Source organism: Zonotrichia albicollis, chromosome 1, assembly GCF_047830755.1.
Source record: "Zonotrichia albicollis isolate bZonAlb1 chromosome 1, bZonAlb1.hap1, whole genome shotgun sequence".
In the NCBI taxonomy this organism is placed as follows: Eukaryota; Metazoa; Chordata; class Aves; order Passeriformes; family Passerellidae; genus Zonotrichia; species Zonotrichia albicollis.
Window position 1 is genome coordinate 57,535,422 of NC_133819.1, and position 16,201 is coordinate 57,551,622.

Below are 16,201 nucleotides of genomic sequence, written 5' to 3' on the forward strand. Positions count from 1 at the left end.
TGACCCCTCCCCCCAACCGGTTTGGGAAGGATTTCCTCAGAGAGAAGTGGAAAAAAAACTGTTTATTTGGCAGGCCAAGCACTCCCCAGTACACAAAACAATACCGGATGACAAAACTCATTCACTGTTCTGAAGAGATGACAAATTCAGAAAGCCTCTTTGGTGGGTGGTCACTCTGTTACCAGTTCCTCCAGTGCTGGGAAAGGCTGTGGCTCAGAGTAGACCCCGGCAGGCTACAAAGTGCAAGCTCTCAGTGTTTCCCTGGGTCCTGGTCTGGAACAGGTTTAAATGGTTCCAAGAAAATGGAAAGAAAAAAGTCTAGGGAAAGCTTGGACTCCCTCAGCTAGCTAAACTAACTAACTAAAAAGCAAAAGGAACACGATGTTCTGCCCTGTCTGTGCCCAGACGACAACAGTGTGCTCTCTGTTCCAGCAGACTGTGGAGGAGTAAGTCCAGTCCCTGATAAAAAACTCCATGCTTCTTCTTTTCCCCACCTTTGCTCTCAGCCAGTCTTGAAGGCATAGTATATAATATCCAGCATAAATAGAACACCTGATTGGGGATACAAGCATCCTAACGTCACCCTAGGACAACCTGTCATCCTCTTGCTTGTGCATTGTCAACTTTTAGGCCTAGAGAGTCCTGCTGCCACACAATTTCTTGTGATCACAACCAATTTCTTCTACAGTGTCTGCTTGGTTGATGTATTTTTTCCAATTTTTCTATTAGTTATTTACATAATAAATGGATTATACATGCATTTGAAACCACAAGTTCTATGTTTTCAAGCCTGTCTAAATAACTTCAAAGTATAATTATTTAGGGAATAAGGCATTCACACTGCTTAGGTTGCTTGATGGAGAGACAAAGTGAAGTAAAAATCTGATAATGTCAACTCTGAGAACCAGAGGGACACAACATATCACCACAGAAAATGAAGATACTAGAAAGGACTTTTCTCTGTTAAACAGTTTTACCTGTACTATTAAGTCATTTCCACATTAATTCGATCTATGAGTGAGTATTATTGTAACTGAATTTGGCTTGAAAAGTGTGTGTGATTTAATCCCAGTCTGCTGAAGCTCAGCTCAGAATAGGTCTATGTCACTGGACTTTAAGAAGTAGTAAAATAGCTCTAAGGAGTTTTTTTAGCTACTATGGAAAATTTCAGTATTTTTACATAAATGAATTGAAACGACCATAATGTATATCTAGATGTTTAGGTTAATCAGTATTTTCCATTTGAAATTGTACACCTAATGAAACACACCTTTCTCACACTGTTTAAAGTTGTTCATGAAAAACCCTATGTTAAATGGTGCTTTGAGCAAGAAAAGTATAGTACAACAAGCCTACACAAGCCACAAAACAACAATCAGCTTCAAAATATAGTATTAAATTCATTTTTTAATGATATGGTTAATGGATCCATTGTGGTGATCACAAATTAAAAAGATATTAATTCAGATATGAAAAAAACATGAAAAGTGAAAATTAAATTAAGAATAAAACACCAGCTGCAGTGAGAATTTCAAGATATTTTCTGTCATCATCTACACAAAACTGGAATTGAAGTTTTTTTGATTATAGAGACAATCATGAGAAACTATTTTGAGTGAAATTAAATAATTTTACCTAAAACAAGTTGTGTGTCTTTTATTAAGATAAAATTTTCTTTGGAATTCTTAGGGAGGAAGTGCTTGTCTCTCTTTGTACCTTCATAGCAAAGTAATTCACATTCGTTTTCAGTCAATGGACCTTGTTTATATGCTGCCTACATGTTGTTTTGCTTTTTGGGTTTAATGTTAAAGTCAGCAAATCACATAAAATGTCTAGTGGGAAATCCTGCCAGCTTGCAGAGAAAAATGTACCACATGAAAAAATAATATGCCAGATCTACAGACAGGCTGATTGCATGAGAAGAACCCATCTCTATTTTTGCTCATATTTATTGTAAAAAAGGGATATAAGGAGGGCCAAAAGGACTCATAATTTTTTTAACATATGTAGGGATCGTATATTCAGCCGAGACTTGCTTTTGGGCAAATATTCCAGCGGTTATGAAGCTGAGTACTAATATTGAAGCATAGAAGTAGTGAGCAATTTGTCCCTAAAATACTGTGATTTAAAAAACATCCCCAAACAAAACCCAACCGGGTTACTGCCTGTGCATTCAATAATGAATCCATCATCATTCAGCAAATTAGAGAGGGGAAAGCCCAGTTATAACTCAAACTGGCAACTTCTGTGAAGGACAGTAAAAATATTTTTATAAATACATGAATGGCAAAAGGAAGGGCAAGGACAACCTCCATTCTCTATAAGATGTGGGAGGGAATTTAGTAATTGAAGATGAGGAAAAGGCAGAGGTTCTGAACACCTTCTCTGCCTCAGTTTTTAAGAAAGAGACAGATTGTCCTCAGGAAACTGTCCTCCTGAGCTGCTAGATGGTGTCAGGGAGCAGAATAGCCCCCCTGTTATCCAGGAGGAATCAGTCAGAACCTGCTGAGCCACTTAGATGCTTACAAATGTATGGGACCAGATGGAATCCGTCCCAGGGTGATGAGGGAGAAGGCAGATGAGCTTGCAAAGCTACTCTCCGTCATTTACCAGCAGTCCTGGCTCACTGGCTAATGTGATGCCCATCCACAAGAAGGGCCAGAAGGAGGATCTGGGAAACTACAGGCCAGTCAACCTGACCCCAGTACCTGGCAGGGTTATGGAGCAGATCATCTTGAGTGCCATCACATGGCATCTACAGGATGGCCAGGGAATCAAACCCAGCCAGCATGGGTTTAGGAGTGCTTGACCAACCTGCTGCACTTTTATGACCAGCTGACCAGCCTGGTGCATGCAGGAAAGGCTGTAGGTGTAGTCTACCTGAATTTCAGCAAAGCATTTGACACTGTCTCCCACAGCATATTACTGGAAAAGCTGGCCACAATGGCTTGGGCAGGTGCACCCTTCACCAGGTTAAGAACTGGCTGGATGGCCAGGCCCAGAGAAGATGGTGAATGGTGCTGCATCCAGTTGGCAGCCAGTCACCAGTGGGGTCAGTGCTGGGCCCAGTCCGTCTAATATCTTCATTGATGATCTGGATGAGGGGACTGAGTCCACTGTCAGTAAATTTGCAGATAACACCAAGCTGGCAGCATGTGTCAATCTGTTGGAGGAAAGAAGGATTCTGCAAAGGGACCTGGACAGACTGGATAGATGGGCTGAGTCCAATAACATGAAATTTAAGGAGTCCAAGTGTCGAGTCCTACCCTTTAGCCACAACAATCCTCTGCAGCACTACAAGCTGGGAACAGAGTGGCTGAACAGTGCCAGGTGGAAAGGGCCCTGTGGGAACTGGTCGACAACTGACTGAACATGAGCCAGCAGTGTGCCCACATGACAAAAAAAGGCCAATGGCATCCTGGCCTGTATCAGGACTAGTGTGGCCAGCAGGACCAGGGAAGTGATTCTTGCTCTGTACTTGGCACTGGTGAGGCCACACCTTGAATGCTCTGTCCTGTTCTGGGCCCCTCAGTTTAGGAAGGATGTTGAATGTGTCCAGAGGAGTGCAATGAAGCTGGTGCAGGGCTTGGAACACAAGCCCTGTGGAGAATGGCTGAGGGAGCTGGTGTTGTTTAGCCTGGAACAAAGGAGACTCAGGGGTAACCTCATGTATTTGTTTTGGTTTAGGGCAATTTTTGGAGAAAAGCTTATAAAAGGGTTTCTATTAGAAAGTAAATTTAAGGGGCTTGTCTTCTGAATGGTTTGGGAAAAGAGGAAAAAGTTGTTTATTTAACAGGTAAAGTATTTACTAGTATAAAAAATGAATAATATTATACAATAAAACTTCTTGCTGCATTAAAAGAGATCATAAACTCAGACAGTCCCCTTTGTGGGCTGTAGCTCAGTTTACTTAGTCTCTAATTAGGTTTTCTAGCGTTGAATGTGCTGTAGCTTAGGCCTTGCCTGGTGGGCTAGAGGTGTGAGTTGCCAGTGCTCTTCTGGGTGTATTAGTCTACAGTATGTTTAAATAGGTTTAAAGAAAAGAAAAACTACAGTTTAGGGTATTTTTTGCCTTAGTTAGCTAAAACTAACTAAAAGTAGAGATCTGTCTTGTCTGTTTATCTGCAGACAACACAGTTTAGCAGTAGGAATGTGGAGGAGTGAGTGCAGTGTTTGAAAATAATTTTTTTGCTTCTTCTCTCTTCTTCTTTGCTTTTGGAACTAGTTTTAAAGGTCTAAAACTTATTATCTAGTATAAATAGAATAGACGATTGGGGATATAAGTATTCTATAGCTGAGTCAGGACATTCTACCCTTTATCTCTATATTGTTAGTTTGTTACTAAAATTATTATATATTCTAACTCTACAAATACATATATTATATATATAATATATAGCTATATATAGACAATAGTAGCAATATTTAGTAAATAGTGACATTTATTCATAGTTTTCACTTAACAATTAGATCTCTATTGTGTTGTTTTATCTTTTAGTATTATTTACTATGTGCAACTTGGTAAAGCAAGTTGCTTTAGCAACTTGCAAAGATAAATTTACAAATGGTTTGCTTGTATTTGAGGTAGAATTTATTTAAATTGTCTTTTAAAACAAATTTTTGATATGTACTACTGGGACTTTGTCTCTACTGTATGCAAAGGCTCAGATTGGGTAGTGTTTGTTTGGCTGGTGGAATTTTGGGTGTTAACTAATAAGTTGGTTTTTGTTAGATGTTGCTCTTTTTGAAAGATTTCTCACTTAATGTTTTTAAGGTAGTTTTTAACAATTTATTGTATTTTTTTATTTTGCTTGTAGCTGGTGTATGGTAGGAGTTACTTAATTTTATGTTCTCTAGTCTAGGTGTTGATAAGGTTTTTGAAATGAGTTTTGTTGTTTGATTTAATCTTTTTAAGGGTACAATGTTTCTATAGGATTTGGTTTTTTAAGGTTTAGGATGGTGTTTTGAATAGTGTGAGGTACAGGGTAGGTTTCTAACTATTTTGCAGTGGTTTTTATAATTGTGAGCACATAGGGCTTACTTTGGTGTGTGTGGGGTAGTGTAATGTAATTAACTGCCATAGCGGCGTAGATGGTGGGAGTGCCGTGACCTTTCCAAAGAAGCATCTTGATAACATCTCAGGGGCACAGGCACAATCCCAGCCAGTCAGCTCTCAAGGCAATGCAGAGAAAAGGGACTAGAACACTGTGCGGCAATTCCTCAGAGTGGAGGCAGGGGCCTCTGTGAAGGGAGCCAGGGACAGCACCTCTCTCTGGCAGGGCAAAAAGGGGAGTTTATATAGGAAAAGAGAGGGGCGGGGAGAAACTGGCAACAAATAGGATACAAGTAGCTTGGTGGGGTGACAGGGAGAGGATCAATGGGTTACAAGGAATCAACATATAACTTGCAAAGGATTTTGGTGGGGAGATTTTCTCACCCTGACTACAAGGTGTCTTGCTTAAGGGCTGGCTCTCCAGGGGATGACACCAACCCTTTTGCTGGCCGATTCTTTGGCCCCCACAATTAATGTGTTAGGTTTATATATTTGGATTACTGCTTATTATATTATAGGGGTTTTACTCGGTTTGTTTGATGGTGGCATGTTACAGGGCTTGCAAGGGTTGCAGGGTGAAGAGAGAGGCGAGAATCTTGACCTCATGTTCAGGCGGCTTGATCTATTATTTTGTGATATATATACTACATTATAACTATACTAATAGGAATAGAGAGAAAGTTCTCAGAATGCTAGCTATGCTAAGAAGGAATGAATAACAAAGTTCTGTGTCCAGGCAGAAAGCAAGAACAGCTGTGCCGTGAGTGGTCAGTAAATCCAAACATTCACCCAAGACCAATCACGGACACACCTGTTGCATTCCACACCAGCAGATACCCATTGTTTACATTTTGTTGGTGAGGCCACAGCTTCTCAAGAAAGGGGAAAAATCCTAAAGAAGGGATTTTTCACAAAAGATGTCTGTGACATTGGTATATGTCTTATAGACATGGATAACTTGAGAAGTATTGTTTATGGTTAGATTTACTCTTTGGTTTCAGGCCCATTTGCAGGGAGCATTTTTATTTTGATAACTTGAGGTATTATGAGCCCATCTAACTAGGAATGATGTTTTTTGTGTTGTCAGTTTAAGTTTATTTAGGTTTATTTTTGATACTTCTATTTTTGTAGCTTGATTTATTTGTTGATTGTTTTGGTGTTTTTTATTGGTTTTAGTTTTGGGGACATGGGTATTTATATGGTGACCTTCTATAGGTAGTTTCTCTACCTTAGTAGTGATGTCTTTCTACTCATTAGCTTTTTTTCTAAGCTGCTAATTAGTACAGTACAATACTCTTTATAGAGTACTGGCTGTTATTTATGAATTTAGAGATACAGTATGTGTAGAGATACAGTTTTGGTTACTTTTTTTAGTAATGTTTAGGGTTACGTGAATGGTTTTGAATTTAGTGAGTTGGCTTGATTTACTTTTTTCTTTAGGACCTTTTTGATTTGTTATGTGAGGTTGTTTTCTATTTTAGTTTTATTTCTCTAATGTGGTAAGAACTATCAGTAAAAAGAGCATAATGTGGGGGTTTTGTTGGTAGTTGATTGAATGGTAGAGTTTTTTAGTATGTATTGTTTCTTGGGGTTTTTTGCCAGTGAGACTAAAGTTTTTATTTTTAGGTAAATTTGTAACAATTTCTAAAATTTCAGGATGATTTAGGTTTTTAATATGGGTGTGTTTTGTGATGAGGGTAATCTACTTGTTTTATGTCGTATTGGTGGTATGCTGGGTAGAGGGAATTTTTGTTTTGAATATTTACTTTAGCATTGGTAGTTGGAGTGTCAGGAGGAGTTGTACTTCAGTGTTTATTACTTTTAAGGTGGTTTGGTTTTTTTATAGGTTCCCTTTTTGGTTTTTGGTTTTTTTTTTTTTTTTTGGAGTGTAGTTTGTTTTAGATTTTCTGTAGTTTTGATTTTAAAATCATAGTGGTTGGTTTTGAGTCTTATTAGGTATTTTTTGTTAAGGGCCTTAGGATAGATTATGGTTTTGGTGGTAGAGTATGTTTTTTACATTTGGTTTTGTTTTGATTGGGTTAAGGGTTATTGTATGAGTGATTTTTTTTTTGTTATGGGTAAAGGTTTGTTGTCATTTAGGGCTCTATTGGAAAGTGGGGGTTTTTTGTGGGTGATTAGGTAGAGAGGGTTTACAATTTGGTTGTATTCAGGAATATGTATTCTTTAAAAGTTTACGGTGCTTAAGAAAGCTTGTGGTTTTTGCTTGTTGGTTGGTGGAGATATTGTGATTTTGTTGATGATATTGGTGGGAATCTGATGTTGTTTGTCTTGTTATTTTATTTTTAGGAACTATCTTTTGAGTAGGTTTCAACTTTTATTTTTTGGATGGTGAAATTGGCTTTTAGGAGAATTTGGATTATTTTCTCTCCTTTTTTAGATGCTTTTGTTGTTGTGTTTTCTCACAAAATGATGTTATCAATGTATTGTAGATGTTTTGGAGCTTTACTTTTTTTTAGTGTAGCTTGGATTATTCTATGGTGGATGATGGGGTTGTGTTTCCACCCTTGGGACAGTCAGTTTAGGCATATTGTATGTCTTTCTGGGTGAAAGTAAACTGAGGCTTGTATTTTGTTGCTAAAGGAATAGAGAAAAATATATTGGTAGTGTTAATAGTGATGTACCACTTTGCTGCCTTGGACTTTAGTTTGTATTGGAGTTTTAATATGTTTGGTACAGTAGCTCTTAATGGTGGAGTTGTTTCATTTAAGGCACAATAGTTTACAGTCAATCTATTTTCTTTCAGATTTGTGTATAGACTAAATGTGGCTGTGCAAGGGTGAGTGGTTTTTGTTGACTACTCTTTGGATTTTTAGTTTACAGATTATTTTGTGGATGGGGATTACAGTATTTTGAGTTGTTCTGTACTGTTGGTGGTGTATTGTTGAAGTGGCAATTGGTATTCGTAGCTCTTCTGCTTTCAGGAGTCTTATTGAAGATGGTTCTGATAGTCTAGGTAAGGAGTTTAATTGCTTGATATCTTTTGTATTTATAGCTGTTATCTTAAATGCTCACTTGAGTCTCTTTGGATCTTTGAAATACTTATTTCAGAGGATGTCTCTACCCAAAATGCATGGGGCATTTGGGCTGGTTACAATAGGGTGCTTCTTTTATTTATTTCTATTCAGGTTCACTTTAGCTTCTATTAAAGCTAAATTTTGTGATCCTCCTGTCACATTAGCAATAGAAACAGATTCTGCCCCCACAGGTTTTGATGGGATTAATGTGCATGGTGCACTACTGTTTACTAAGGCTTCATATTTTTGTGGTTTTGATATGTTAGGCTAATGAATCTACACAGTCTAAAACCCACAGTTTTTCCTTGCCTCTCCCTGGCTAGAGGCAGGGCTTCTCTAAGCTTGGTTTTTTCCCCCGGACATATGTTTTGGAGGTCCTTTGAGGGGATCAGATGTTGTCATTATCATAATACATGGCAGTTTGGTTATGGGTTACTGGAGCTGCTTTTTTTTTGGTGGAATTTTTCTCTGAGTTTCCTGTTTTTTAATTCACACACCCATTGTGTTAAAGTAGCAGTAGATTTTCTATCTTATCTCTTTATGTTTTCTTTACACAGGAAGAACTACAGCTCAGCTCATGAGGTGTACCTTCTCTCCCTATCTGCGGGATGTTTATTTGTGGTACTAGAACCTCTGATCTGTAGTGTCAAGATTTGGAGAAGGTCTTTTTTAATCTTCTTTCTGAGTTTTTTGTGATTTTATTTTATCTTTTGATTTCTACATATGTCTTTTTAAAGCGGTGATTCTTGTATGTGTTGGATTATGTACGGTATTTGCATGTTTGGAGCTTCTTCACCATATTAAGTACGGTCTCCTCCCTGTCATCCCACTTCATTATTGCTAAAGCAGAAGTGTATCTTTGTGGTCTAAGTCATATAAGTTTTCGCAACATCACAGATGTATAGGTACTAAGTCTGGATTTACAGTATCTAGGTTATTTGAGAAGACAGTATCTGCTACTGCCATTTCTCTCAAGCGTGGAATCTCTTGTTTTACGGTCTTCTATTAGGTTTGTTGTATATAGAGATTGTCAGCACACAGATGTCTTTGTCACACACTTCTCAGGATCTGTGCCCGAGACTGTGAGAGTCAGCTCCCTTCATTATTCTTTGGTTGATAACTGGATTATGTGACAGGGATCCCAAATGCCTCACTTCAGTACCATCCAGAATTGTAGCCTTGCCTGCAGCATCTCAAAGATGGACTAACTAACTAATTATAGATTTATCAGGTCGTTGAATGTAATTATTTCTTAGGTTATGAAGGTCTTATAGGGAAAAGGACTCAAGAGTGACCTCTCTGACTTTGTTTTTGGTTTTGAGGGTCTTTTCTTTGGATCATCATTTTCTATTGGTTGATTGGTTTTAAATGTGTGTTTTCCGCCTGTCATGGTAGGAGAAACAGGTATTGGTTGAGGCTCATTGTTTGGTTTAGATGCGAGCTTAGGCTCACTGTCTGGTTTAGCTACAACCTGAGTAGCTGGGGTGTTGCCTGTAGTCTGAGTGACTGGAGTAGTTGTTGATTTATCTCTTTGCTCTTCTGCCTCTGTCTGTTGCCTTACAGTATCTAGCAGTTTGTGGCTTAGGCCAGGGCCCAGTTTATTGCCATGATCTTTTTCTCTTCAGAGTCATCATGACAGTTTTCTTTTAGATATTTCCATACTTCATCTGGGTTCTGAATTTGTTCATGTGAAAATTCCCAGGCTGGAGGATCAGAAAATTCCTTCAGGGCTCGACCCATTCTCTCTCCTTGTCTACAACACTCAGGATTTTCTACACCTGGGTCTGTTTCTGGGTCAGGGGTCTCATCAGTTCTTCTGGACATCTCAGCCCTCACTCTAAACAAGCTGTAAACTATATAGAGGAACTTTATTAGATTAAATATTAAGAAGGTGGTTTCTTTAACATTTAGGGGAAATTGAATATTCTTAAAAAGTGACTTAAGAGATTCGAAGGAATAAAAAGGAAAGGAAAGGCTGAAAAGCCTCATCCCCTGCTCCTCCTTTAACAAACTGGGTGCAATTACTAATAAACTCCTAAAACATGTTATTGGAACTAGGATGCAGTGTAGGATGAATAAACCATAAACCATACTTATCTTGACCAGAATCTGGTACCTTTGTGTTGTTATAGAGCACAACATAGTACAAAGTACCACAACTCCATCAGAAGGGTGCAAGAGAGATTTATTACAGCAACATGTTGCTTTTATACTTTTTCAAGATATTTACATTCATCCAACATACACATTCACTGCTCATTGTTTATAGGAAAGAAACAAAGTCCTCAGTGGGTGACCAAGGAGCCATGTCATTCTTTGAGCCAGCTAGAGTCTGTATCTCTTAACTTTCTCTCCTTCATCACGTCTCCATGGAGACAACCTTGGTGTCTTCCTCAGAAAAGATATGGGGCTTTATCTTCAGGAGGCCTTTGCTGGCTCACAAAAACAGCACAGAATGTCTCTCCTACACTTTTGTAAACTCTCTATAAATCATTATTACAGAGGTTAGCAAAATAGCTATTCTGTGTTCCTGTACTGTAAAAACTATGTGTTAGGGAGAATATTGGCGTTATATATAGAGTAAGTACAACTAAAATGTAATAGTACAGGATTCTTCCACTTTCTGGAGCCCCACATTGAGTGTTAATAACTGTATTTGTCTTGGTTTAGGGTAAGACAATTGGGCAATTTTGGGAGAAAAACCCCTAAAGGTGTTTCCTCTAGAAACAAATAGAAAGCAAATTCAAGCAGCCCCTCCCCCACCTGGCTCAGGAAAAAAATTTCTTTGGAGAAAAGTGGAAAAAGCTGTTTATTTAATAGGTAAAGCATTCACTAGTACAAAAAATGAACAATATTAAACAATAAAACTTCTTGCCACTTCAAAATAAATTACAAACTCCAAAAAGTCCCCTTAGTGGGCTGTAGCTTGGCTCACTCAGTCTCTTATCAGTCCCTCCAGCACTGGAAATGCCGCTGCCCAGGCCCGGCCTGGTGGGCCACAGGTGTGAGCTGCCGGTGCTCCTCTCAGTGTTCAGTCCAGAGCAGGTTTAAACAGGTCCAAAGAAAAGACAAACCACAGTCCAGGGAACTTCACTGCCTCAGCTAGTTATAACTAACTAAAAGCAAAGGAGAACTCTGTCCTGCAGTCTGTCCATCTGCAGACAACATAGTCCAGTCATGGGCATATGGAAGAGTACAGTGTCTGAAAACAAACTGCATGCTTCTTCTCTCCCCTCCCTCGCTCTCAGAACAAGTCTTAAAGGTGCAAAGCTTATTATTCAGCATAATAGAACAGACGGTTGGAGATATAAGCATTATGTTGCCAACCCAGGACACCTCATCACTCTCTATAACTTCCTGAAAGATGATTGTAGTCAGGTGAGGGTCAATCTCTTGTCCCAGGCAACAACTGACAGAATGTGTGGACAGTCACAAGCTGCGCCAAGGTAAGTTTAGGTTAGATGTTAGAAATTCCTCACTGAAAGAGTGATTGAGTGCTGGAGTCATCTGCCCAGGGAGATGGTGGAGTCACCACCCCTGGATGAGTTCAAAAAAGATGGCACTTAGTGGTTGATGAGGAGGTGTAAGGTCATAGGGTAACTAGATGATCTTAAAAATCTTTTCCAACCTAGTTCATTCTGTTATTCTGTGACCATCAAAAGCTTTTTGGAGACAGGCTTGTAACTGAATGTGAAGCCCCAGGAGACAAGTTGCGCCAAGTACTTGGCTTTCTCCTACTTGATGCTTAAACCATGTCAGAATTCATTCTATTCTAGTCAAAGTATGGCAACAAGATGCAGGTTTTATTTAGAAAACAGGCAATTCTCAGTAGCAAACATTGAGACATCTCTAGGATGATGTGGCAGCTGAAGGAATTTGAGCAATTTGAAACTAAAATTAAAAATAATCAAACTCCAGGCCATTTGCATAAATATATATCTTATTTTCTTTCTAACTCCCACTACCTATTTGTTTTTTTACGCTTCAGAATGTTTTTTTCAAAATTTCAAATTAAATAGTCCAAAAAGTAATTTCATAATGTGAGTTGCATTAAATTGAATGCAATAGATGGGCTCAGAGCACCCAAAATCATTAGCATTTCATGGATTTCCTGAACAGTTAAACGAGTTTCAGAATTTTGCAAAATAAGACTTCAGCCTATTCAGGCCAGTAACAGTGTAATCGCAAACCCTGTCTCTGAAGAAATCCTTCTTGCTAATTTGTCCATCTTTTGAGAGTAGTCTCTGACTTTTCTTGAAGTGAAAAATTAGGTATAGTGGGAAGAATGTAAGCTAAATGGTGATACTCCAAAGTGTTTTAACCATGTAATTTCAGCTTCTTTATAACAAATCTTCAGGTATTCTGGACTGGTTTCCACTCATACATGCAGTTTCATTAATTAAAACAGAGTACAGCATGTAATATCATTAGTCATTTCAAACTGGAAAACTCGCAACTGCTTTGGTCTTATTCTAGTGTCCAGATAAGAAATACTTTTTGTTCAAAACAGGCAGGCAAAAGCAGAAGCTAGGACAGACCATACATCAGTATCAGAGGGTTTGATAAAATAACGAGAGATTAACTTTAAGCAGTCTAGAGTCCAACATTTTTTTATTTTATGAAGAAATAATTCACACTGAAAAATATTTCCTACTATACGTCGAGAGGCAAAATCATCCTGGAAAATACTCTAGTGGCGTACCACATAGCCAAGCCCAAAGATGCTACTTTTTGTAGAAACAAAGTTAAATAAAAGGTATGTATGTCCAAAATTTGTATTCCAGCAATGGATGACTGAGTAAACAATCAAATAATTCTGCCAGTACAACATGTTAGGATTCAGACACTCTAAAAATAACTTCTAGTAAGAAAGCAACTAAACAAGAAAAATAGATAAATAAATTTTTTCTTTAACAACTTATTCCAGTATCCTGTTCATCTACACATAGACAAACTTACACTGCTCTCCAATATTTATGACAAGTTTCTTTTCCTGGAGTCAATACATATCAGGGATTTTTCAAGTATCGAATGATACTGTTATGAACTCAGAAGCCTATAGTCAGAATTAACCTTATAAATAAACTATTATAGATTTTTACTGTCTTCTGTATTTGAGTCAGGAGAACTGCTAGAGCTGAGTATTTTAATCTAACATGAATTTTGAAGTGAAACTTTGAACATTTCCTGATACACATAGTTTTGGACGAGCCATACACTCAGTATTTGTGTGAGAACAAAAAAAAAGCAAAAATCTGCAAATGATGATAGAAACCTGTAAATCCCTGTTTTAATGGCTATTTTGAACAAAATGGGACTTTAGTATTTTGAACAAATATTGAGATGGATAAAGCATTCCATATACTGAAAATACTATCCTTTATGGATATCAATATTTTATAGCTTTTTAAATATGGTAAATTTGACACTGTGTGTGGGAGTTACAAGTATTTTTGATGAATGATGAGTGATTAGTACTTAACAGAAGCAAACACCTTCAGAGTATCAATTATTCTAATTTTACTTATTCCAATGCAGTTTGATTGGGCATGCAGTAGAGAGGGACAGAGAATTAAAACCAGTTATATGTTTCCAGTACACACAAAAAATTTTCTTACATAAGCAGAATATTTCTCATGAAAATGGTTTGAGGGTAGGTTGAATTTTTTTTTCATTTGGTTTTAAATTAGTATAGTTTTATATTTTTTTGCTTGGAAAATTCTGATATTTCTCCTGTGAATCTCACATACTTCAAATGCCAGCGTTTTATACTAATTCTAAAGGAAATGGGTGTTTCTATTTGCTATGAAGATTTCTGGGTTGCAATATTTTTGCACTGAAGCATCTGTGATCCTCTACTCACTTTGTTTCCTACTTTGTTTTTTTATTTGTTCTGTTTCCCATTTTCTTTAGTTTTCAGATTTATGATCCATACTTTCTTTTATTGTCAACCTGTGTTTTCTTTTGACTTCTTCCACTTCAGATACTTTGTACTCATTTTAGTGCAAGAAGAGTAAATGAAGGCTACACATAAAATCTTCAAAGGCTTCACAATCACCAAAATGGGCAGAGTCCCAGACATCATACAGTTTCAACCTGAGGCAAATTGGAAGCCTTCATGACAGACATCTGTAGAAATGCCTATTGTGCACAGGTATCACCAATTCTATTAGATTATTTTTCATTGACTGAATTGTCTGTGGTAAGCTCACTGAGGTCCAGAGTGCAAGCAGCTATAGCTGCAACTGAAATCAATGGCCACTTTGCTCTACACAGTTTCACCTCAGAGGAGAGAAACTCACAGAGGGCTAGGAGACTCCACTGGTAGTCATACTTAGAAGAGGCACAAAAATCACAATGCATATCAGCACCACAAAACTCTGTCAGAAGCTAGGTCCCATTACAATAAGAATCTGCATTAGCAAAGCTCACCCCCTTCACATGGGCACAACCACAGAGTGAAAATACAAATTTTCAATGGTTTTTTGAATCTACTTCCCAAGCCTCTAAAGCATACCAGAAACTTTTGGATGGATGACCAGAACTGCAATGTTATGGACAATTCATCCAGTGAAATTACCTCAACAGACAATTTCCTGCTGCCCCCCAAAACTGTATTTCTATAAGCTAGAAACACAGTTAACTCTGGGTTATTTAAAAGGTCAACAAGAACACAATAGTATTCATCTCTTTTATTATGAAAGATATAAAAACAGAGTATAGTGAAGCTATCATTAGGAACATGAACTTTTTTTTAACCAACTCTCTATTTACATACACAAAATTCTCCAAGTGGAAAAAATATCACATGTGAGACACATCAGAGTACACCATATGTACAAGTTTAGATATTTAGTATGTTACTCCATACATGATGGCTACAAATAAAGTAAATTCCTACCTGTTTTCCACAAGTATTTTAAATTAAGTTTATAAGATAACCCAAGCAAAATGAAGCAGAATCTGGGGAATGCTCTGCTATCTGAATGGTTACTTTAAAAAAATGGTAAAAAATAACAGAGCCAAGTTTTCAAGTCACACTGAATATTCTGTCAAATAGTCCATACTCCAAACTGATGTAGGTAGAAAAATGAAAACTGTTACTGATTTTTATTGTCATCAAACCAGAAATATATCAGGAGTTCAAGATGCACTCATTTTCAGATCACTAATCAGCTACTAGGAAAAGCAAGTATTTTTGTTTATTTTATAAAAACTCTTCCTTTAAACAGAAAAGCCAAATAAAATACTTGACCTTGCTTTGTATGATCAGACATTCTTATTAAAAGCATGAAATACAAGAAGACACACCACTTGGTATGGTTTTTAACTGGAACCAACTACTGCTTAATTGGTAAAGCACTTTTTCCTTTAGATCAGTCCACTTCCCTACATTTTAGTATAGCTCCATTTCACACAGAGAGGTGATTTCAGCTATGCCATCTGTGATAGCAGAAGGGATGTTGTCATGAACTTTTGCTCTCCAGGTATGGATGGCCTCAACAATACCTTCTGGATTGCTTGAACCCAAGTCACATAGTGAATATATGGCTGCCAGCTGCACACCCCAAGGAATAGCTGCAAAAAGTTAACAAAAATCAGCTTATAGAAACTTTTTCATAAGCAAAAATGTTTTAGGGAATCTTGAATCTATAGAAACTATTATTCAAGAACTGAAAATAAAACACATCAACAGTTGTGATGTCTAACACCATAATGCAGAAAGATGACAACATGCACACAGATTCTGTAACATCTCATTTTATACTAACACTTTCCAGTTTTCTCAATTCAGCAACTTTTTAGTACTCAAAGGGCATACAGGAATTGAGAATCTAGTGACTTTAGTTAAGAGTAATCAGACTTAAGAAAGCAGTCAGGTTTACAGAGAAAACAGACATACACTGCACATCATACACTACCAAGTTAGAACTTGAGATTGCAAGGAAGAGAAGTTATACAGGTGGTTCAAAACAGCTCTCGAACAATAACAAATGCTCCACTGCAAAATGTACTTAACATCCAGAGTAACTTAACAATGTGGATTTCTGCTGCTGTAATTGCCTTGTTTCATCTCCTTAGTACCTTGAACTGTCCTTCTCCCAGTACAACA

General features: G+C 37.6%; 1 protein-coding gene across 2 annotated transcripts in view; it reads right to left on the reverse strand.

Moving 5' to 3' along the window:
* Nucleotides 1–10,879: 10,879 nt before the first annotated feature.
* The window catches only part of ICE1 (interactor of little elongation complex ELL subunit 1), a 41,566-nt gene continuing 36,244 nt past the window's right edge, over nt 10,880–16,201 (reverse strand). For both annotated transcript variants that reach the window (XM_026798167.2, XM_074542070.1), the window contains one exon: nt 10,880–15,666. In XM_026798167.2, the coding sequence (XP_026653968.2) occupies nt 15,485–15,666 (182 nt within the window). In that variant the 3' untranslated portion in view covers nt 10,880–15,484. The remainder of the gene's footprint in view (nt 15,667–16,201) is intronic.